At 42.3% G+C, this 24,345-nt stretch overlaps 1 protein-coding gene across 4 annotated transcripts in view; it reads left to right on the forward strand.

The window, feature by feature from the left end:
• The window catches only part of ZNF713 (zinc finger protein 713), a 52,742-nt gene that overhangs the window by 12,445 nt on the left and 15,952 nt on the right, over window positions 1-24,345 (forward strand). Inside the window, exons 2-7 of one of the 4 annotated variants that reach the window (XM_023194619.3) lie at window positions 6,132-6,260; window positions 11,393-11,844; window positions 12,404-12,478; window positions 17,919-18,022; window positions 21,589-21,715; window positions 22,038-22,130. In XM_023194619.3, the coding sequence (XP_023050387.1) occupies window positions 21,682-21,715; window positions 22,038-22,130 (127 nt within the window). In that variant the 5' untranslated portion in view covers window positions 6,132-6,260; window positions 11,393-11,844; window positions 12,404-12,478; window positions 17,919-18,022; window positions 21,589-21,681. The remainder of the gene's footprint in view (window positions 1-6,131; window positions 6,261-11,392; window positions 11,845-12,403; window positions 12,479-17,918; window positions 18,023-21,588; window positions 21,716-22,037; window positions 22,131-24,345) is intronic. The other 3 variants (XM_023194620.3, XM_023194617.3, XM_023194616.3) reach the window with 3 other exon arrangements.

The raw sequence follows: 24,345 nt of genomic DNA on the forward strand, positions 1-24,345 counted from the left end.
GTGACTTAGCCCTATAATCCAAGCACTTTGGGAAGCCGAGGTGGGTGGATCACGAGGTCAGGAGTTTGAGATCAACCTGACTAACATGGTGAAACCCCGTCTCTACTAAAAATACAAAAATTAACTGGGCATGGCAGCACGTGTCAGTAATCCCTGCTACTCAGGAGGCTGAGGCAGGAGAATTGCTTGAACCTGGGAGGTGGAGGTTGCAGTGAGCCGAGATCGAACCACTGCACTCCAGCCTGGGCAACAGAGCGAGACTCTGTCTCAAAAAAAAAAAAAAAAAAAGTGGTATATATACACAATGGAATACTATTCAGCCTTCAAAAAGAGGGAAATTATATTATTCGTGACAACACAGATGAACCTAGAGGACATTGTATTAAGTGAAATAAGCCAAGCACAGAAAAACAGAAACTGCATGATCTTACTTAAAACGTGGACTCTAAGAATGTTGAACTTGTATAGAGTGGAATGGTTGTTACTAGAATCTGGGGCTGTGTGGTAGGGGGCTAGAGAGATGTTGACCAAAGGGTACAAAGTTTCAGTGAGACAGAAGGGATAAGCTTTAGTGATCTATTCCACAGAATGATGACTAAAATAATAAAATAACAATGCATTGTTTTCTTTTCTCTTTTCTTTTCTTTTGTTTTCTTTTTTTTTTCTTTTCTTTTCTTTCTTTTCTTTTCTTTTCTCTTTGAGATGGAGTTTCAACATGTTGCCCAGGCTGGTCTCAAACTGCTGACCTCAAGTGATCCGCCCATCTCGGCCTCCCAAAGTGCTGGGATTACAGGCCTGAGCCACTGCGTCTGGCTGATAATGCATTGTATATTTCAAAATTACTAAAAGAGTAGATTTTAAATGTTTTCACCACAAATAATTGAAAAGTATATGAGGTGACAGATACGATAATTGGCTGTTCCACAATGTGTATTAGTCTGTTTTCATGCTGCTGATAAAGACATACCCAAGACTGGGCAGTTTACAAAAGAAAGAGGTTTAATGGATTTACAGTTCCAAGTGACTGGGGAGGACTCACAATCATGGTAGAAGGCAAGGAGGAGCAAGTCACATCTTACATGGATGGCAGCAGGCAGAGAGAGAGAGAGAGAGAGAGAGTGCTTATGCAGAGAAACTCTAGCTTGTAAAGCCATAAGATCTCATGAGACTTATTCACTATCATGAGAACAGTATGGAAAAGACGTGCCCCCATGATTCAGTTACCTCCCACTGGGTCCCTCCCACAACATGTGGGAATTCAAGATGAGATTTGGGTGGGGACACAGCCAAACCACATCAACAATGTAAATATATATTAATGCATCACATTGTACTCCATAAATATATACAATTACTATTTGTCAATTAGAAATTTTAAAAAATGTTAAAGTTACCAATGTCCAGTAGTTTAATCAATCTGGACTATATAATGCAGCCTCCATAGAAACACTAAAAAAAGGAGTCTGGAGAACTTCCAGATTGGTGAACACATACAGGTCTGGAGGTTGCCATGCCCAGAGAGGGCATGGAAGCTCTGCACCCACCAACCCTCCACCCCTTGCCCAATTTACCTCTTACATTTGGCTGCTCCTGAGTTAAGTGAACACAAGGGATTTAACCTTCATTAAACAGATCACATTTTATGATTTCACTGCAGCCATGGTGCAGCTTATTATCTACAGAGCAAACCTTTGTATCACTTACTAACACATGACATGTAGTTTGCTGCATCAACTGACATGACAATTACGAATGTCAATATGACTGAGCACAGTGGCTCATGCCTGCAATCCCAGCACTTTGGGAGGCCAAGGTAGGCAGATCACCTGAGGTCAGGAGTTCGAGACCAGCCTGGTCAACATGGCAAAACCTCGTCTCTACTAAAAATACAAAAATTAGCCAGGCTTGGTGACGCGTGCCTGTAATCCCAGCTGCTCAGGAGGCTGAGGCAGGAAAATCACTCGAACCTGGGAGGCAGAGGTTGCAGTGAGCTGAGGTTGCACCACTGCACTCTAGCCTGGGTGACAGAGTGAGACTCCATCTCAAAAAAATAAGAATAAAATAAGAATGTCAATATATAAAAAGGAGTAGAAAACTGATAGGATTTTACTCTTTTGCTAAAATACATTATATTGTATCTTTGAGATTATTCTAGTACAAAGTGTAGTAAAACTAGGTGTTTATTAAACCATTTAAATCATTGGTAAGTATACAAGGGCACTGAAGCATTTAATAGACAAAGTGTAACGTTAATCTATTGGTTACTTGCTCCTGCGTTGTCATGCTGTTATAATTTACTTCATCACCTTGCTATTTGATACATAGTGTGTGAATTTCTCTTGTCACCCCAACTATAGACAAATTTTCATCTTACTACACAATCAAAATGGCATTGATGGGAATGAACTCCAGAGCCTGGGCCTGAACAGGGAGGTGGTCTCTCAGGCTTGATGCTCAGGCATATAACCTATATCTCTCCATTTTTGCCCTATCTCTTAAATATATGTAACATCATAAAATGCTTTTCAATCTTTTTAAAAAGTGTCAAGCTCATGAAAGACAGCCTAAGAAACTATTACAGATTGGAGGAAACTAAGGAAAAATAAAACTGAATGCAGTGTGTATTCTAGATCAGAGAAAGAACATTAGTGGAGAAAGAACATTAGTGAAATGTGAATAATTTCAGTTAATAACGTTGTACCCGTAGCCAGGTGTGGTGGTGGGTGCCTGTAATCCCAGCTACTTGTAAGGCTGAGGCAGGAGAATCTCTTGAACCAGGGAGATGGAGATTACAGTGAGCCAAGACTGTGCTGTTGCATTCCAGCCTGGACAACAAGAGCAAAACTCCATCTCAAAAAAAAACAAAGTTCCAGTGTTAATTTCCTGGTTTTGCACATTATACTGTGGTTTTGTAAACTGTTAACATTAGGACAAGCAGAGTGAGTGGTATACGGGAACTCCACTATTTTGCAACTTTCCTATAAGTCTAAAATGGGTTTAAAATTTAAAGTTTTTTAAAAATTAAAAAAAGAAAAGGAAACACCAGAATCCTTTCATTTACAAATGTAGCAAATATTTATTAAGTGCCTTTTATGTGCCAGGCACCAGACACTGAAAATATTAATAGAATAGTTAACCAGATAGACCAGGTTCCTACCGTCATGGAGATTAACAAAACACAGTGGTGAGGTATAAAGATGGGTTATTAGACAAATAATTACAGCGACGAAAAAAAAATGCTACCCATGGCCAGGTGTGGTGGCTCACACCTGTAATCCTAGCACTTTGGGAGGCCAAGGCGGGAGGATCACTTGAGGTCAGGAGTTCAAGACCAGACTGACCAATATGGTGAAACCCTGTCTCTGCTAAAAATACAAAAATTAGCCAGGTGTGGCACACACCTGTAATCCCAGTTACTCGGGAGGCTGAGGCAGGAGAATCGTTTGAACCTAGAGGCAGAGGTTGTAGTGAGCTGAGATTGCAGCCCTGCACACCAGCCTGGGCAACAGAGCCGGACTGTGTCTGAAAAAAAGAGAGACAAAAAAAATGCTACCTGGAAAAGGAAGATGTAAATGAGCAGCCTCACCTGGTCTATGATGTCAAAATCTTCCCTGAGACCTGAAAAAGAAGTAGATGTTGTCATGGGGGTGGAGGGAGGGCGCATGGCTCGTTTCAGCACCTAAAAGCGGGTCAGTGTGAATGAAGCCTCCAGCAAACAGGAGAGCGACTGCAGAGAGCAGGAAGCAGTCAGTCATAGGATTCTTCATGGCTTTCTACTCCAACCTAAGAGTGGCAGGATGCCCTGAATAATTTTAAGTTGTGGGACTGATACAATCAGGTTTTTGTCTTTTTAAGATCCCTGTAAGTCAACTACAGAGAAACAAGAGTAGATCTTGGGAAAACCTAAGAAGCAGCAACACAGAAAAGGCAGGCAAAGGAAAAGAGATTAGATCACAGCTCCCTGAGAGAGACGGTGAAAGTAAAGCAAGAGTCACCAGTCACCAGTATCAGATACTGTCTTGGAAGCAGTAATGAGGTCAGGCCAGGCCTGGTGGCTCACACCTGTAATCCCAGCACCAGGCTGAGGTGGGTGGATCACTTGAGCTAGGAAGTTTGAGACCAGCCTTGGCAACATGATGAAAACTCACCTCTACTAAAATTAGCCAGGTGTGGTAGCATATACCTGTAGTCCCAGCTACTTGGGAGGCTGAAGTGGGAGGATGGCTTGGGTCCAGGAGGCAGAGGTTGAGGCAGAGGTTGCAGCGAGGTAAGATCACACCACTGCACCCTAGGCAGGACGACAGAGCCAGACTCAAAGAAAGAAAGAGAGAGAGAGAGAGAGAGAGGGAGGGAGGAAGGGGAGAGAGAGAGAGAGAGAAAGAGAGAAAGAAAGAAGTAATGTTGTCCATTGCATGAACAACATAAAGGTTTTTGGTGGTCATAACCAGAGCAGTTTCAGCAGAGTACTGAGGGCAGAACAAAAGCCAGATTATAGAGAACTGAGAAATGGGTGATGAGGAAGTAGAGAAAGTATTGACAATTTTTTGAAGAGTTGTGACCTTGAAAAAAAGAGAGGATGGTAGTTGCAAAAGGGGTGTGTGGCCAGTGAGTTTTTAATGTTGGAGAGATTAAATTATTATTATTTTGAGACAGGGTCTCACTCTGTCACCCAGGCTGGAGTGCAGTGGCTTGATCTTTGCTCACTGCAATCTCCACCCCCTCAGCTCAAGCATTTCTTGTGCCTCAGCCTCCTGAGTAGCTGGGATTACAGGCATGCACCACCATACCTGGCTAATTTTTATACTTTTAGTAGGGACAGGGTTTCACCATGTTGATCAGGCCGATCTTGAACTGACCTCAATGATCCGTCCATCTCATCCTCCCAAAGTGCTGGATTACAGGTGTGAGGCACCGCGCCCAGCCTAATTTCTTTCCTTTTAAGCCACTCTTGTCTTCTTTCTTCCCTATCCAGTCTAGATCCCACTGTCTAGTGCTTTCTAAGGTAAGAAAGATTTCAGAAGGGGCGTGACCTCCAAAGTGGGTGACTGAAGTAGAAAGATAGTGAAAAACATTGAGGTTGAGGAAGTCAAGGAAATGAAAGGCTCCAGTAGTTGTTCTGAACTCTGGCTTGCATCAAAATCACTTGTGGGGCATTTTAAAAATATGTAGATGGCAGATTTCACCTCTGCAGATTCTGACTTAAGAGCTCTTGGGTGGAACCTGGACGTCTATGTATTTACATCTGTGTATTTTAAAATCACTGCAAGTGTGTCTAACCCACAGCTCAGACAGAACTACTGCACAGGCAGTGAGCTTCACTGGTGTTCCTTAGGCATGGATTTTGGTATCCATGGGGGTTCTGGAACCAGTGTAACAGATACAAAATACTAATTTAGCACGCTTTGGGAAAACTACAATTAGGTAATCTCTGGAGCCCTCTTCAGTTTGTACTGAAAAGAAAAATGGATCAATCTGAGCTGTTCTGCACCCTGGGTGCAGAACATCGCCCCACTGCACCCATGCAGGGCACACTTGTTTAGAGTCATTTTGTTCCAAACTCACCCATTATCTTCACATTCCTGGAATTTATGATGCAAAAACAATGTATAGCCAATCAATACCTTATGTGATTTTGATGTAGATTTTTGGTAAACAACTCAGGAACTGCTCGTTATTTTCCTTTAAAAATCCACTTAGGGCCAGGCGCTGTGGCTCATGCCTGTAATCCCAGCACTTTGGGAGTCTGGGACAGGCGGATCACCAGGTCAGGAGTTCAAGACCATCCTGGCCAACATGATGAAACCCTGTCTCTACTAAAAATACAAAAATTAGCCAGGCGCAGTGGTGCATACCTGTAGTCCCTGCTATTCAAGAGGCTGAGGCAGAAAAATCGCTTGAACCTGGGGAGGCAGAGGTTGCAATGAGCCAAGATTGCACTGCATTCCAGCCTGGGCGACAGAGCGAGACTCCGTCTCAAAAAAAAAAAAAAAAAAATCATCCACTTATAACTGCTGTTAATCAGAGTGTATTTTCATGGCAACTTGAATCTGTGCTCCCAAGTTGAAGTCCTCAAGCTTGGCCCAAATAAGCTCTCTACTTAGATTAACTTTGCCTCAACTTCTTCTTTTTAGGTCAACATATCTGGTGTAAGGAGGCAGGATTGAGAGTGACTCTCACCCACCACTGGTGTTTCTCTTTGAAAGTGGCGCTTGGCACCAGCATGAACTCCCCGTCTTCAGCAGTCCCACCAGGTATTTTTGGTAAGTTCTCCTGAATTCAGACCTCCCACTATTTGGGTGAAGTTGTAGACATTATTTGGGCTGTTTTTCAAATCTTCCCTTTTCCTTAAGAGTGAGGGCTTCGGTCTCTGTCTTTGGACAGGAGATTCAGGTCAAGATATCTGCAGAGAACTGCCTTCTTTTTTTTCTGCTTCTGTCACAGCAGAAAGTTTGGGTCAAAGTTTTTCTGCCTCTGCCTCGGGACAGGAGGTTAGAGTAAGGGATTGGCAGTGTGGCACCTATGGTCTCATTTTATAGAGCACGCTTTTAAGATTGCAGCTGTGTTTTATTTTGGGGTATTGGGACTTGGTTTTACATTTGTGACCATCACCAGCTGGGTTTGTGTATGACGCTTATGGGGCGTCCTCTTGTAAATATCTGGGAAAGTGGACCCACCCAACATGCAGTGATCATAAGCAGCAGTAGCCAAAACGGGATCCTTTGAAATGTAAAGTAGTTCATTTGCATGCACAATTAGGGGGGAAAAGCTGGTTTTAGAACCAGACAACCTGAAGAGGAAACCTATTTTAGGTTTGTCCCGGCTGAAATCTGGTAAGAGATTTGGAAAGACTTTTTATGTTAGAGCTCTGTGGTCAGAAATCAGCTTAATTAAAAGCGTATATTTAGGTTATCACGTTTTCTGGAGGAAGGAAATCTTCTCCACTTTTTTTCTCTTTTAGATCCTGTTTCTGGGAATTTTTTTAGCCAGCCCTTTTTAAATATGTTCTTTCCCTGTTTGCTTCCTATGTTGGCATTTTTGCTGAGAAAAGTGTAAAACTTTATTGGCCTTTTTGAAAGCTTTTGTAGCAAAGAGCACTGTGGATGCATTGCATAGCCTGGTATTGTGGTGTTTCCTTCTTTTTGGGGACTGGGGATTAAATATAGAAGTGAGATTTTTGATTTTTAAATATCTAGGTGTACTGCCTTCCAATTGTGCCTGCCTTTCATGTATTTAAATATTAGGCCCTGGAAACTGCAGATACTTTCTTTGTCCTGTGTTCATTAAAGGGCTTCATCCTGAAGTCAGTTCATTCATGTTTCTGCAGAAGATATGATTTCATTGTTTTTTGTGGCTGTCTGGTATTCCACGTGCAGGTTTGTTACATAGACATGTTGCATAACGATGAGGTCTGGGTTTCTGATGTACACATCATTCCAGTAGTGAACATTGCACCTGGTAGGTAATCTTTCAACGCTAACCCCTGTCCCATCCTCCCTCCTTTTGGAGTCCCCAGTGTCTATTGTTCCCCTCTGTATGTCCACATGTACCCGTTGTTTAGCTCCTACTTACAAGTGAGAATGTGCAGTCTTTGATTTTGTGTTTCTGCGTTATTTCACCTAGGATAACGGCCTCCAGCTCCATCCATGTTGCTGCAAAAGGCATGATTTCATTCTTTTTTATGACTGCCTAGTATTCCATGTTGTATATATATTACATTTTCTTCATTGAATCATCCATTGATGGACACTGAGGTTGATTCCATGACTTTGCTGTTGTGAATGGTGCTGTGATAAACATACAAATACAGGTGTCTTTTTTAATATAATAATTTATGTATATTTGGATAGGTACCCAATAGTGGGATTGCTGGGTTGAATGGTAATTCTATTTTTAGTTCTTTGAGATACCTCTGTGCTGTTTTTCACTGAGGTTGTACTAATTTACATTCCCACCAGCAGTATGTATATGTTCCCACTTCTCTCCATCCTCACCAACATCCTTTTTTTTTTTGAGACGGAGTCTCTCTATGTCGTCAAGGCTGGAGTACAGTGTTGCAGTCTCAGCTCACTGCAACCTCCATCTCCCAGGTTCAAGCAATTCTCCTGTCTCAGCCTCCTGAATAGCTGGGATTACAGGCATGCGCCGCCATGCCTGGCTAATTTTTGTATTTTTAGTAGAGACGGGGTTTCACCATGTTGGTCAGACTGGTCTCGAACTCCTGACCTCATGATCCACCTGCCTTGGCCTCCCAAAGTGCTAGGATTACAGGCGTGAGCCACCATGCCCGGCCAACATCTGTTGTTTTTTGACTTTTTAATCATAGCCATTCTGACTGGTGTGAGATGGTATCTCCTTGTGGTTTGAATTTGCATTTCGCTGTTGATGAGTGATGTTAAGCATTGTCTCATATGTTTGTTGGCTGCTTGTATGTCCCACTTTTTGATGCGATTGTTTTTTTTTTCTTGTTGAGTTTCTTGTAGATTCTAGATATTAGTCCTTTGTCAGATGCATGGTTTGCAAATGTTTTCTCCTGTTGTTTATTGTGTTGAAAATTTCTTTTGCAGTGCAGAAGCTTCTTAATTTAAGTCCCAGTTCTTTATCCTTGCTTTTGTTGCATTTGCTTTTGAGGTCTTAGTCATAAATTCTTTGCCTGGGCCAATGTCCAGAAGAGTTTTTCCTAGGTTTTCTTCCAGGTTTCTTATAGTTTCAGGTCTTATGCTTAGGTCTTAATGTAATACATCTTGAGTTAATTTTTGTAGACGGTAAAAGATAGGGGTCCTGGCTGGCGCGATGGCTCATGCCTGTAATCCCAGCATTTTGGGAGGCTGAGGCGGGTAGATCACGAGGTCAGGAGATCGAGACCATCCTGGCCAACATGGTGAAACCCTGTCTCTACTAAAAAATACAAAAAAATTAGCTGGGCATGGTGGCATGTGCCTGTAATCCCAGTTACTCGGGAGGCTGAGGCAGGAGAAATCGCTTGAACCAGGGAGTCGGAGGTTGCAGTGAGCCGAGATCATGCCACTGCACTCCAGCCTGGTCAACAGAGCAAGACTCCGTCTTAGGGGGAAAAAAAAAAAAAGATAGGGATCCAGTATCATTCTTCTACATGTGGATATCTGAGTTTTCCCGCACCATTTATTGAATAGGATGTCGTTTCCCCATGTATATTTTTGTTAACTTTGTCAAAGACCAGTTGATTGTAGGTACGTGGCTTTACTTATGGATTATCTATTCTTTTCTGTTGATCTGTGTGTCTATTTTTGTACCAGTACCGTGCTACTTTGTTTACTGTAGCCTTGTAGTATAATTTGAAGTCACATAATGTGATGCCTCTAACTTTGTTCTTTTTGCTTACGATTGCTTTGATTATTCAGGTTCTTTTTTGGTTCCCTATGAATTTTAGGATTGTTTTATCTAATTCTGTGAAAAATGACATCGGTAATTCGATAGGAATTGTGTTGAATCTGTAGATTGCTTTGAACAGTGTGGCCATTTTAATGATATTGATTCTTCAAATCCATGAGCATAGAATGTTTTTTCATTTGTTCGTGTCATCTACCATTTCTTTCATCAGTGTTTTGTAATTCTCCTTATAGAGATCTTTCACATCTTTGGTTAAATGTATTCCTAGATAATTTTGTGTGGCTATTATAAATGGGATTGCCTTCTTGGTTTGGTTCTCAGCTTGAACGTTATAAGTATATTGAAATATTACTGATTTTTTTACATTAATTTTTTCTTATTTTTCAAATATATATATGTATGTGTGTATATGTTTGTATATATGTGTATGTATTTTTTTAAACAGAGACAGGGTGTCGTCATGTTGCCCAAGCTGGTCTTGAACTCCCAGGCTCAAGATATCTTCCCATCTCAGCCTCCCAAAATGCTGGGGTTATAGGCATGAGCCACTGTACACTCATTTGTATCTTGAAACTTCTACTGAAGTCATTTATCAAATCTTTAGGGTTTTCTAGGTATAAGATCATGTCATCAGCAAACAGAGATCATTTAACTTACTCTTTTCCAGTGTGAATGTCCTTTATTTCTTTCTCTTGCCTGATAGCTGTGGCCAGGACATCCATTACTATGTTGAATAGGAGTGGTGAGAATGTGCATCCTTGTCTTGTTCCAGTTCTTAGGGGAATGCTTTCAACTTTTCCCCATTCAGTATGATGTTGGCTGTGGGTTTGTCATATATGGCTTTTATTATTTTGAGGTATGTTCCTTTGATGCCTGGTTTGTTGAGGGTTTTTCAGTTTTGTTTTTGTTTTTTAAGACAGGGTCTTACTCTGTCGCCCAGGCTTCAGTACAGTGGCATGATCTTGGCTCACTGCAACCTCTGCCTCACAGGCTCAAGCGATCCTCCCACCTCAGCCTCCCAAGTAGCTGGGACTACAGGTGCAAACCACCACACCCAGCTAATTTTTGTATTTTTTGTAGAGACAGGGCTTCATCATGTTGCCCTAGCTGGTCTCAAACTCCTGGCCTCACGTGATCTGCCTGCCTCGGCCTCCCAAAGTGCTGGGATTACAGGCATGAGCCACCACGCCTGGCTCCACTGCGCCCCAGATTCTACCCGTGGGTTCTCTGACAGGTTCCAGCACTCTTCCCTCGGCCTTCCCCTCCAGCCACAGTCATTCTCACCTGTAACTTTGGTTCTTTCTACAGACAACTGGCTCTGCCATCTCTAGTCGCCCATCTTGGGGGAAAACCCGTCTGCTTCTCCTGACTGTGGCGCTTCTTCCAAGCTTATGCTTGGGGAATGAAGAACCTATTTCTTAAAGTGCTTTTAAATCACTCCTGAAAGGTCTGCCTCTTAATGAAGGGGTTTTGAAATGTTAGATTCCTGCCATGCTTGGGCCATGAATGGCTGCCTCATCTCACAGGACCATTTCACTGGAACTGCAGTTTTCTCTTTTAAAACATTGCTCCTCAGAATGGCTTCTTTCTTTATTTCCATCACTCAACATTTTAAAATAGATTTCTCAGGTCAACCTTTGTGAACAGAAAAAGAATGATTCCTTCATGATTATTAGCAAATAATAATACAATCTTACTCTGTTGTTGAAACACATGATTTTCCATCTTTCTAAAGAAAACAGTCACTGTTTCTCAAGGCAGGAAGCATGTGTTCTCTGTTCTGGAAAAGGTTAGGAAAAAGGACTGAGGCTGAATTTGTTGTCATTGACACATGTACACATCTCTGCCTTTTGTAATGTGTGAATCTGAGAAATTCTAAAAGTGCTTTTTGATTAAAGAATGCCACACCTAACTGTGCTCTGTCTGTGTGAAGAATAGTTTGTATGTCTCTTTACAGACTCTGTAAGCCCCTAGGTGGCTGAGACTGCTGGATTTCTTCTGCTGACCCTGGTGCATCTCATTACAGGTCTTCAACCCAAAATTCTATCTTGCAAGATCCCTGCCAGGATACAGATTTGAATACCATAGTGAAGTCTGTACATGAGGAAGTGATGCCTTTAGGGAGGGGAAAAAACGGTAATAACAACCTTCAAGAGCCCCTACATCTCAACTCGGTGTAAACAAGGCAAGATTCTGAGAGTGGCCACCCCTGGAAGCAGAAATCATTCTTGTGGCTATCCATTGGCTCCTGAGGCTCTCATCAGAGATGGGGCACCTTTAGTACCAGGGAGTGGCTGTTCCCCGTAAGGTACTGGAAATCAACTTTCAAGAGCAGCCCCAGCTGCTGAAGCTACTGCTCCTGGTGCCTCTCCTGACTGTCATGTAGAAGATAGCAGAGCTTTGGCGACTTTACAACATAAGAACTGCAGAGAGGTGTAATCCCAGTGGAAGACTGAATCCAGAGACTCAAAAAGGAAGGTAAACACGTGGAAAAATGAGAATAGTGACGTCTCCTTTGTATATTGGAAGGATCACCTTAGGGGAGAGGACAGGCAGATCTCTGGAGTGTTCGCTTTGGGGTGAATTCATTCCTTGTGGGGGTAAAGAGTAAGAATGGGCCCTCACCCATGACCTCTCCATCGCCTCATCCTACTAGTTCTCATATACACTTAGAGTCACTTGGAGACTTTACAATTTAAAATGCTGTTGCTCAGACCCACCCTAGATCAATTAAATCCATATCTCTGAGTGTAGGGCTTCTTTTCAAGTTGCCACCAGTATTTAGCCAGGGCTGAAAGCCCCTGAGCTCCCCTATGCCACAACACGAGGAGTTGCACCCCAGAAGAGAGACAGTTCTGCATTGAATTCCCCAATGTCATAGAGAAGTAGAGACGTCACAGCCTTTAGGCTTATGTCTTAGAGGGCTTCTCAGTACTGCCTGCCATACCTACACAAAGCAGAATCTCCAGGATTAAATTTAGCCTTCGTGTCATGTATTAACAAGATGCTTCTCTTTTTCTTGGTTATGCCTTCTCAGAATGCTGTTTTTTCTCAGGAGGGGAACATGGAGGAGAAAGAAATGAATGATGGCTCACAGATGGTGAGATCCCAGGTAAGTTCGGTTTTCCTCACCTCTGAAATGCCATTGCAGTTCTCAGAATGTGGGCACTTTTACTTTTTCACTTCTCAGAAGTACTGCGTCCCAAAAATCCAGAGCCCAGGAGATTCATGTGACAGATGATACACTCTCCACAGCACGTTTTCCATTCACCTGTGTAGCTCTTTCTAGCTCTTCCCTCCTTCCAGCATTTTCACCAGACTCAATTTCATGGATTCGTACCTATGCTGGACGTTGTGAAGAAAACAAAAGAAAACAATGGACTGTCTTTGAATCATCGTTAAATAGCTCACTAAAATTTAAACAATGCTTGCATTCTCTCTGTAAACACAGTGACTGATGCCCAGGCCTCTAGGACTGCTTGGAGCTAATGGGATTAATAAGTATGCCTGAGGGTAACATCAATCACAAATTAATGTTTCTCAAGCCTCTGTTGTATATCTTCCAAAACCTGTTTAAGTCTGTTATGATTCCTGTTTTTTTTTTTTGAAACAAAGTCTCACTCTGTTGCCCAGGCTAGAGTGCACTGGCACGATCTTGGCTCACTGCAACCTCCGCCTCCTGGGTTTAAATGATTCTCCTGCCTCAGCCTCCCAAGTAGCTGGGAGTACAGGCGCCCGCCGCTACACCTGGCTAATTTTTTGTATTTTTAGTAGAGACGGGCTTTCACTGAGTTAGCCAGGATGGTCTCGATCTCCTGACCTCGTTATCCACCCACCTCGGCCTCCCAAAGAGCTGGGGTTCTTTGAGCCCCCCAGCCACCACGTGGTGAGCCACCACGCCCGGCCTAAGTCTGTTATGATTCTATAATCTGATTGGGTATTATGTAAACTGATGAGTATGAGTGCAACAAGAATTGTTTCTATGAAAATTAGTCTAATGCTTTGGAAGGAGTTGATAAATGCTGTCACTTTTGAAAAATTGGTTTCAAATTAGGTGTTAGCAATACTACATCACTGAAGAAAAATCATAAAACTCTCAGGATTCCTCCACAAGTATCATTTCCCATGTGTCAGTTGCTTATTCCAACTTCATGAAACAAACTGTTTCTTTATAGATATGAGTATCCAGTCTTTAAAATCACGCATAGAAAAGGCTTAGCTGACTGAGTGCAGTGGCTCATGCCTGTAATCCCAGCACTTTGGGAGCCCGCAGCAGGCAGATCACAAGGTCAGGAGTTCCAAGACCAGCCTAATATGGTGAAACCTCATCTCTACTAAAAATACAAAAATTAGCCAGGCATGGTGGTGAGTGCCTGTCGTCCCAGCTACTCGGGAGGCTGAGGCAGGAGAACCTCTTGAACCCGGGAGGCAGAGGTTGCAGTGAGCTGAGATCATGCCACTGCACTCCAGCCTGGGCAACAGAGCAAGACTCCATCTCAAAAAAAAAAAAAAAAAGGCTTAGTTTTATTTCCAAAGATGAGAAAATGAATGCACATTTATATGTTTTAAATTAAAATAAAATGTTTAAGATCTATTTTATGGATTGCTAATTTAGCCATCTTTTTAAATTAACACATCAGATACCAGTCTCAGTTGCTTCAGATAGGATTTCTATCATTCCAATAATGTGTGATATCATTATTCTTATGTAGCCAATAAACTCATTGAAGGGGATTTTTTTGGTTTGTTTTTTGTTTTCTGTAGAGACAAGCTTTCACTATGTTGCCCAAGCTGCTCTTAAACTCCTGGGCTCAAGCCATCCTCACACCTCTCCCTGCCGAAGTGCTGGAATTGCAGGTGTGAGCTGCTACACGCAGCATGGCGGGGCTTGTTAAAACCCACATCATACAACTAATACTCAAAAATGCATGATGTTGGATGCTGCTGTGAATGCAAAAGAAAACAAATACAACAGGTGCTGGGAGAAGGGAGAAGTCTGATTGAGACTGTAGGGATGAGGGAAGACTTCATGAAAAAGGCAGAGTTTGAATTTGTGCCAATACCAGCAGGTAGGGTTTGAAGATTAGAGAAAATGGGGTACCACTGCAGACAGGAAATAAAACTTGAGTGAGAGCAGGGACAATAAGGAGACTGCCAGCTAGAGCTGAGCTTTTATTTGGTGTATATTAGTGCTTTGGGGTCTTTGGGTTTCAAGGGATAGATTCATTTGGTTTATTCTTTTTTTTTTTTTTTTTTTTTTTTTTGAGACAGAGATTTACTGTGTCACCAAGGCTGGAGTGCAGTGGCACAATCTTGGCTCACTGCAACCTCTGCCTCCCAGGTTCAAGTGATTCTCCTGCCTCAGCCTCCCAAGTAGCTGGGATTACAGGCACGCACCACCACGCCCAGCTAATTTTTGTATTTTAGTAGAGATGGGGTTTCGCCATGTTGACCAGGCTGGTCCACCCACCTCAGCCTCCCAAAGTATTGGGATTACAGGCATGAGCCACCGCACCTGGCCCATTTGGTTTATTCTTAATTAACTGTAAGACTCCCCAAAGACAGGAATAGAAAGACATTTAGAACTAAGGTGGCATGTCTGCTTTTCCACATTCTAGCCCAAGGAGTTAGTTTTAATTTTTTGGAACCATTTATTATGTTTAGAAGGAAGATGATTCATTCAATGAATATTTTTTGAGCAGCTAGTATGTAACACAAATTTTTTTTCTTTTCCTTTTTTCTTCTTATGGTCTACTGGTTATTTCATATGTGACAAAAATTACGCTTTTTGGCAGGTAGACATCATTGAGAAAAAGAGACCTGACCCCAAACCCATGGAGCTTATTGAAAGACAGTTAGCAACTATACTAATAAATTGCAAAACAGATGTTTTTTAAACAAAATGAAAACAAGGTGCTATGAATACACATTAGGGAATCAGGGAAAAACTGTGGGGAAGTGAAATTTAAGATGAGAAAGAAATGTAGAACCTACAAAAAGTAAGTGGAAAAGAGCATTTTGGACATATGCTAAAAATCACCTGCAAAAAACATGGGTATATTTGAGAAATTAAAAGAAGGCCACTGTGGTTGGCGTGGAAGGAGGGAGAGAATGACTTGAAGTGAGCTTGGAGAAGTGAGCAGGGCTTAAATACACAAAGCCTGTGGCCATGAAAACAGATCTGACTTTTACTCTGAGTGCATTGGAAAGCCTCTGGGGGAATTTAAGCAGAAAGATAACACAATAAGTAATCCAGTTCTACATTAAAAATCATCCTGGTGCTATATATCTTAACTGAATTTGTGAGAGGCAGAAGTTGAAAGGGGAAAAACCAGTTAAGCTACTGTAGCATTCTCAATGATAGAAAATAGTATAGTCATTGGAGGAAAGGAGGGAGATAAAGGATTTAGAAACAGCAGAGGTTAGCTAAGGGGTAAAAACAAAGGAAGAAAAAAGATGACTTCTAAGAATGGAACCCAGGAAATGGCACTATTGGTAATGGTAAATCAGATCACGTCATTCCTCTGCTTAAAGCACATGGCTCCCATTTCACTCAGAGTAAAACCCAAAGTCCTTATGATGGCCTAAACAGTTCTGTAGAATCTGGCCCTGTTACCTGTCGAATTTCATCATTTACTTTTCTTCCCCTTACTCCATTCTGGCCATCCTGGCCTCATTCTTCTTCCTTAAACGTGGCCCTGGGGCCTTTGCACTGTTAACCTGTCAAGCTTCTTTCTCAAATGTCACCTCTGCAGTGCCATCTTTCCTGACCACCCTATTTAAATTTGTAACTGCCCCATACCCACATTCTCGAACCGTTACCCTACTTTACTTTTATCTTCTGACATACTATATAATTTACCCAGTTATGCTGTTTGTTGTCTACTTTCTTTTCTAGAATATAAGCTTCATAAAGGCAGGGAGTTTTTGTCTCTTTTGTTCACTGGTACATCCCAAGCACCATGCCTGGCATATATATAGGAAGCACTGAATAACCATTCATTAAACACGTGGGGAATTTAGCATATGATAAAGGTAACATCTCAAACCAGTGATAAAAAGCTGCTTTGTTCAATAATTGATATTGGGATTTCTGGGGAAACATCTGGAAAAAGATAAAGTTGGATCTCTACCTCATACTTTACATCAGAATAGTCTTCAAATGGATCAAAGATTTAAATATGAAAAATGAAACCACAAAAAGTTATGCAAGAAAAAAATGGGAGAATTCCTTTATAACTTTCACCAAAGAAAAACTTTCTAATTACAACTGAAAATCCAGAAGCCATAATTAAAAACACCAAAAGTGGCCGGGTGCGATGGCTCATGTCTGTAATCCCAGCACTTTGGGAGGCCGAGGCGGACGGATCACAAGGTCAGGAGATCAAGACCATCCTGGCTAACACAGTGAAACCCCTTCTCTACTAAAAATACAAAAAATAGCCATGAGTGGTGGCAGGCGCCTGTAGTCCCAGCTACTTGGGAGGCTGAGGCAGGAGAATGGCGTGAACCCGGGAGACAGAGCTTGCAGTGAGCCGAGATCACACCACTGCATTCCAGCCTGGGTGACAGAGTGAGATTCCGTCTTAAAAAAAAAAAAAAAAAAAAAAAAAAAGCATCTGCATGGAAAAAAATTTAAAAACTATAAGCAAAGTAAAAACACATGTCAAATTGAAAAAAATATTTTGCCACTCAAATTACAGTGGTCTAATCTTTCTAATATATAAAATACTTCTCTAAATCAGCAAGAGATTAGGAGTCCAACAGAAAAAGGTACAAAAGGCCAGGGACAGTGGCTCATGCCTGTAATCCCAGCACTTTGGGAGGCTGAGGTGGGCTGATCACTTGAGGTCAGGAGTTTGAGACAAGTCTGACCAACATGGTGAAACTTCATCTCTACCAAAAATACAAAAATTAGCTGGGGACTAGTGGTGGTGTGTGCCTGTAGTCTCAGCTACACAGTAGGCTGAGGTCAGAAGATACTTGAACCCAGGAGGTGAAGGTTGCAGTGAGCTGTGTTTGTACCGCTGCACTCCAGCCTGGGTGACAGTGAGACCCTGTCTCAAAAAAAAAAAGAAAAAATTTTGTAAAAAGACAGTTCACAGCAAATAAAGTTCAAATGGATCTTAAACACTGGAAAAGTGTTCATCTGTACTGAAAACGAGGAAGTTTGTATTAAAACTAGAGAAAGCTGGATATTTTATCGTCAGGCTTGATATTTGCCATGAGTTTCATATTTTCCGCAAGTGTAACATATTCTGTTAGCAAAGCTGTGGGGAAACAGACACTCTTACACTGCTGGTGTGAATGTGACCGATTGCATTTGCAGAAAAATGGCCAAAATACCTCCCATCCCAAATGCTTTCTTTGCAAGTGACTTTGACACTCATCCCATTATAGATATGGAGGTCTGTGTGCCCTCCATTGGATCTCAGCAAGGCTATGACTGGAAGATGCAAAGCTTTGTGACTTTCAAGGCAGATCATAAATGGCAGTAAGACTTCTACCTCATTCTGTTGGGATGTTTACTCTAAACCTGGCCACCTTGTTAGGAGGAAACCCGGACAGCCCATGGAGAAGCCCATATGGAGAGAAGCCAAGGCCTACAGCCCTAGCTGAGCTCCCAGCTGAAAGCCAGCACCAATTTGCCAGCCTTGTGAGTAAGCCATCTTGAAAGTGAATCCTCCAGTCCCCAGTCAAACCTTCCCACCTGGTCCTGCCCAAATTGCAGATTTATGAGTAAAGTAAATGATACTTGCTATTTTAATCCCCCAAGTTTTTGGATGGTTTGGTATGCAGCAAGATAATTGTTAGGGATTTTAGTACCTGAAAGTGGAGTGCTGCAAAAACAAAAACCTAAACCACAGGGCACTAGCTTTGGAACTGAGCACTGGGCAGAAGGTAAAAAACGAGTGAAATCATAAAGGGCCTCAAGGAGAGTTAATGGAAGCCCGAAGGGCCTTTGTCAAAACTCAAAGGATAGTAAGGAGAATGTTATTAGAAGCTGGAGGATAGAACACCCTCAAAGAAGAAACGTTGGATAACATTGTTACCTTCCGTAACAAGGAAAATAGAGGCCAGGCACGGTGGCTCACGCCTGTCATCCCAGCACTTTGGGAGGCTAAGGCGGGTGGATCGCTTGAGGTCAGGAGTTTGAGACTAGCCTGGCCGATACGGTGAAACCCCGTCTCTACTAAAAATACAAAAATTAGCCGGGCATGGTGGCTTGCACCTGTAATCCCAGCTACTCGGGAAGCTGAGACAGAAGAATCACCTGAACCTGGGAGGCAGAGGTTGCAGTGAGCCAAGATTGCTCCACTGCACTCCAGCCTGGGTGACAGACAGAAACTCTGCCTCAAAAAAAAAAAAAAAAAAAAGGAAAATAGAGAATATAGTTAATGAACTCAATGATCTACTAAGGAGATTCTCAAGTAGAAGATTAAAAGTGCCAACTGGCAGTTTCTGGCTGTCTGAAGTAAAATACGAGGGAAAAAGGTAAACTCAATGAAGAACTGGTAAATATAAGTGAACAATGAACTTCTGAGTTTGGAAAGAAAACTTTCTCATTCACATCTGTCCAAGCAGCAAATAATAACCAAATTCAGAAAGGGATTCACACCAAAGATCCAATCCAGGGTGGACTATAACACTCTGTGTCACAACTTCAGAAGGATCCAGGGCAGTGCCTCAGAGGACCTGTCCTCTCTTAAACACAAGGTTTCTAAGAATGGTTAAGGTGACGTGCCACTGCAGTCTCACAGGGAACCCAAAGGAGAGAATGGCTGATCTCAAAGAGATTTATGGGTGTGGTATTTGTATTGTAGTGTAGCTGGATTATAAGTTGCTAAACACTCCAGTTTGGTTTTTGTTTTGTTTTGTTCTGTTGTGTTTTTGAGATGGAATCTTGCTCTGTTGCGCAGGCTAGAGTGCAGTGGCTCGATCTTGGCTCACTACAACCTCCACCTCCTGAGTTCAAGCAATTCTCCTGCCGCAGCCTCCCAAGTAGGAGGGACTATAGGTGTGTGCCACCATGCCTGGCCAATTTTTTTAAAAATTTTTTACACTTTTTATTGAAGTAAAGGAACATACAAAAATACACATACTATAAGTGTTAAAAACTCAATTATCACCAAGTGAATTCATCCGTGCAATCTTCATCCAGATCAAGAAACAGAACATTACCAGTATCCCAGAAGATCCTTCTGTGTGTTCTCTCCTCAAGTGTATTATTATTTTTTTTAAATTATAGTTAATTATACTTTAAGTTCTGGGGTATGTGTACAGAAGGTGCAAGTTTGTTACACGGGTACACATGCTATGAACAGCACTCATATAAAACAGCAACCTTAATTGATAAATGTGTGTTCTGACTGCTCCACCATCCGTCTGTTCCTCCATCTCCCTCTCCCCCAGCTTCCCTATTCCCTGAGACACAGCAATATTGAAATTAGGCCAAGTAATAACCCTACAATAGCCTCTGAGCATTCAAGTGAAAGGAAGAATCACATTCTTCACTAAAAGGAACCAGGGATTTTTTGCCAGTTATGGATGAGCAAAGAAAGTGGTTTCTTGAGATGGAATTTACTCCTGGTGAAGACGCTTTGGACATTGTTGGAATGACAGTCAAAAGCTGAAAATGATTAAGATTAATGAGAAGAGCATATCAAATGTATTTGAAATAGGCCAAAAGCTTGACCTCTTGGGCCAAACAGCCAAGTCATGTGTACAAAGGAAAAGCTATTGAAGAAAATTAAAATTGCTACTCCAGTGAACACACGAATGATAAGAAAGCAAAACAGCTGTGTTGCAGATATGGAGAAAGTTTTAATGGATTGGATAGAAGATCAAACCAGCTACAACATTCCCTTAAGCTAAAGCCTAATCCAGAACAAGGCCCTACCTCTCTTCAATTCTCTGAAGGCTGAAAGAGGTGAGGAAGCTGCAGAAGAAAAGTTGGAAGCTATAAGAGGTTTAAGGAAAGAAGCTGTCTCAGTAACATAAAAGTGCTAAGTGAAGCAGCAAGTGCTGATATAGTAGCTGCAGCAAGTTATCCAGAAGACCTAGCTAGGATCACTGATGAAGGTGGCTATACTAAACAACAGAGTTTCAATGCAGATGAAATAGCCCTATATTGGAAGAAGATGCCATCTAGGACTTTATTTATTTATTTATTCATTCCTTTTATTTATTAGTAGAGACGGGGTTTCACTGTGTTGGCTAGGTTGGTCTCGAACTCCTGACCTCAAGTGATCCTCCTGCCTGTGCCTCCCATAGTGCTGGGATTACAGGCATGAGCCACCGTGCCCAGCCCAATCTAGGATTTTAATAGCTAGAAGGAGAAGTCAATGCATGGCTTCAAAAGACAGGCTGACTCTTGTTAAGGGATAATGCACCTGGTGACTTTAAGATGGAGCCAATGTTCATACTATTCTAAAAATCCTAGGTTCCTTAAGAATTATGCTAAGTCTACTTTGCCTGTGCGCTGGAAATGGATCAACAAAGCCTGCATGACAGCAAATCTGTTTACTGCATGGTTTACTGAATATTTTAAACCCACCGTTAAGAACCACTGCTCAGGAAAAAAAAAAAAAATCCCTTTAAAAATTACTGCTCATTGACAATGCACCTGGTTACCCAGGAGCTCTACTGGAGATGTACAAGAAGACTAATGCTGTTTTCATGCCCACTAACACACCAACCATTCTGCAGCCCACAGATCAAGGAGTAATTTTGACTTTCAAGTCTTTTTGTTTGTTTGTTTTTGAGACAGAGTCTTGGTCTGTCGCCCAGGCTGGAGGGCAGTGGCATGATCTCAGTTCACTGCAAGCCCTGCCTCCCTGGTTCATGCCATTCTTCTGCCTCAGCCTCCCAAGTAGCTGGAATTACAGGCACCTGCCTCCACGCCCAGCTAACTTTTTGTATTTTTTTTTTTTTTTTTTTTTTTTTAGTAGAGATGGGGTTTCACCGTGTTCTCCAGGATGGTCTCGCTCTCCTGACCTCATGATCCGCCTGCCTCGGCCTCCCAAAGTGCTAGGATTACAGGCGTGAGCCACCGTGCCCGGCCCTAATTTTTTTAAAAGAAAAGTTTGACTTGAATGACTCAGAGTCCTGAAGACTATCAGCACAACAGCTTAGATATCCTGGTGCTACACTTTCACCCTCTCCCCGAGGGTCCCTGTAAGAACCGTTGTTGCCTGAGCAGGGATGTGCTTGATGTTTCAGGAATCACTGACGTTTCAGGACGTGGCCGTGGACTTCACCAAAGAGGAGTGGGACCAGCTGTACCCTGCCCAAAAGAACCTCTATCGAGACGTGATGCTGGAAAACTACAGGAACCTGGTTGCACTGGGTGAGGATGGCATCCCTGTGAAACTGGAAGCCATTCACATGGGTTTATTTCCTGAACTAGTGGAAGCCTCCAAAGCTTTTGTGAATATAGTTTGGGCTGGGACAGAAGAACACTAAGCAGTTTTGGAGTCAGAGACCTTTGTTTTCTGCTCTTTCTCCTCTGATGGAACATCTTGGTTGAGTTTGAGATGGGTAGCTTTATTTTGCTGCCTCTGAAGTCTCCCCTCCAGAGGCTCTAAAGACTGAAAAGGTTGGGAATGTGTCTGAGAGAGAATTTTGTTCCCAGTACAAACTCATAAGATGTATGTTACTCCCATGAATAGGGTATCAGCTTTATAAGCCAGAGGTAATCGCACAGTTGGAGCTAGAGGAAGAGTGGGTGATAGAAAGAGACAGCCTGCTGGACACTCATCCAGGTAAGTGCACGCTCTTGGGCACTGCTGCTTAATAAGGGAAAACAGCCGCTTCTGAACCACTCAGTGGAGTGCTCCAAAAATCTCCCCTGGGATTTAAGGAATACTAAGCCTTTTGAAAAGAATCAGTTCATATTTGATATTTTTCTGAAGTTGAAATGGCTGCCTTATTTTTTCTCATTGAACAGATAATATATACTTATTGTTTTAAAAATGCACACAAAACAAAGGTTATTTTGAAGGTATCCATTTAAACACCCATAAATACCTTGATATTGCAGGTATCCACACAGCACTTTTTTCATATTTTTTTTGATATTGCAGATATCCACACAGCACTTTCTTCATATTTTTTATTTACACATCCCCTCTCAGTATTCTTTAAATCTTTCTTTTCTATGAGAAGTAATCTGAGAATAAATTTTTTAAAAAGCTTTCTTTTCCATGTCAAAAATCTAATGCCATTTTAATCTATTTTTCATCTTTTCTTTTTCCTTTTATCATCAAACTCTTGACACTTGTCTATAACCCACAGCCTAATTTCTAATTCTCTTGCTCTCCTTTGTGATACTACCCCGATTCCTACCTCTGCTACTACCATTGTTTTCTTGGAGATTACCACTAATTTCCTTCCAGTCAAATCCAGTGGCTACAAAGCCAGTTAGAATTGTGTTGACTTTCCCTTCTTGAAATGTTCTTCCACCCTGGCTTGTGATACACACGATTCGTGTCTCTTCCAGCCTCTCTCTGTATCTCCCCCTGCCCCTTTTCTGCATTTTCTTCCTCCTTACTCTCCTAAAGATATGTATCCCTATGGACTGGCTGTTACACTCTGCAGTAAAGTGCTTTTAAGTAGCTCTTTTGTATCATTTTTCCATTTCTCCATTTCTAGTCCCAGTATTTTGTCCACATTCTCCTGTCAGAATTGAGATTATGACTGGGCGCGGTGGCTCATGCCTGTAATCCTAGCACTTTGGGAGGCCTAGGCAGATGGATCACCTGAGGTCAGGAGTACGAGACCAGCCTGGCCAACATGGTGAAACCCACTCTCTACTAAAAATACAAAAAATTAGCCAGGTGTGGTGGCCTTGCCTGTAGGCCCAGCTACTCGGGAGGCTGAGGCAAGAGAATTGCTTAAACCTGGAAGCGGAGGTTGCAGTGAGCCAAGATCGTGCCACTGCACTCCAGCCTGGGTAACAGAGCAAGTCTCCATCTCAAAAATAAAAAACAATTTAGATTATATTTTTGTTTATTAGTGTCATGCTGTCATTTTACTTAAGTATTTCTTTTTTTGTTTTTTTTTTTTCCTGAGATGGAGTCTCGCTCTGTCGCCCGGGGTGGAATGCAGTGGCGCAATATTGGCTCACTGCAAGCTCCACCTCCTGGGTTCACGCCATTCTCTTGCCTCAGCCTCCTAAGTAGCTGGGACTACAGGCGCCGGCCACCACACCCAGCTAATTTTTTGTATTTTTAGTAGAGACGGGGTTTCGCCGTGTTAGCCAGGATGATCTCGATCTCCTGACCTCGTGATCTGCCCGCCTCGGCCTCCCAAAGTGCTGGGATTACAGGCGTGAGCCACCGTGCCCAGCCTACTTAAATATTTCGAAACCTGGATCTGTTGGCTTTATACTGTCTTCTTTAAATCATTCCCTTAAATATGGGATTTCTTGACCAAAAAAAAAAAAAAAAAAATCCCAACCACGTTAGTTTCTTATAGCTGGCATACCACCTACAATGTTCTGCTTGACTGTTTTAACAAGGAGTGGACTGCTGACTGTACACGAGATGCTGAGTTAGGTAGTTTCTACTCTGGTCCATGACACCAGGTGAACCTACTCCATCTCTGTGAGTTCCCATTCTGGCTCTTTGCTCTGATATCTGGCTTCATCATTTGGACTTGGTTTTCTGTCATTCAAACTCTTTGGCTTTTCCAAGTTGACTTGACTTGGCTGTCCTTCTTGCTTTTAATGCTCTAAGTGATCTTAGGTAGAAAACCTTGTTTCTGGCTGGGCACAGTGGCTCACGCCTGTAATCCCAACACTGGGAGGCCAAGGCGGGCAGATCATGAGGTCAAGAGATTGAGACCAGCCTGGCCAACATGGTGAAACCCCGTCTCACTAAAAATACAAAAATTAGCTGGGCGTGGTGATGTGCGCCTGTAGTCCCAGCTACTTACGAGGCCGAGGCAAGATAATCGCTTGAACCCAGGAGGCAGAGG

Source organism: Piliocolobus tephrosceles, chromosome 8, assembly GCF_002776525.5.
Source record: "Piliocolobus tephrosceles isolate RC106 chromosome 8, ASM277652v3, whole genome shotgun sequence".
NCBI classification, from domain to species: Eukaryota; Metazoa; Chordata; class Mammalia; order Primates; family Cercopithecidae; genus Piliocolobus; species Piliocolobus tephrosceles.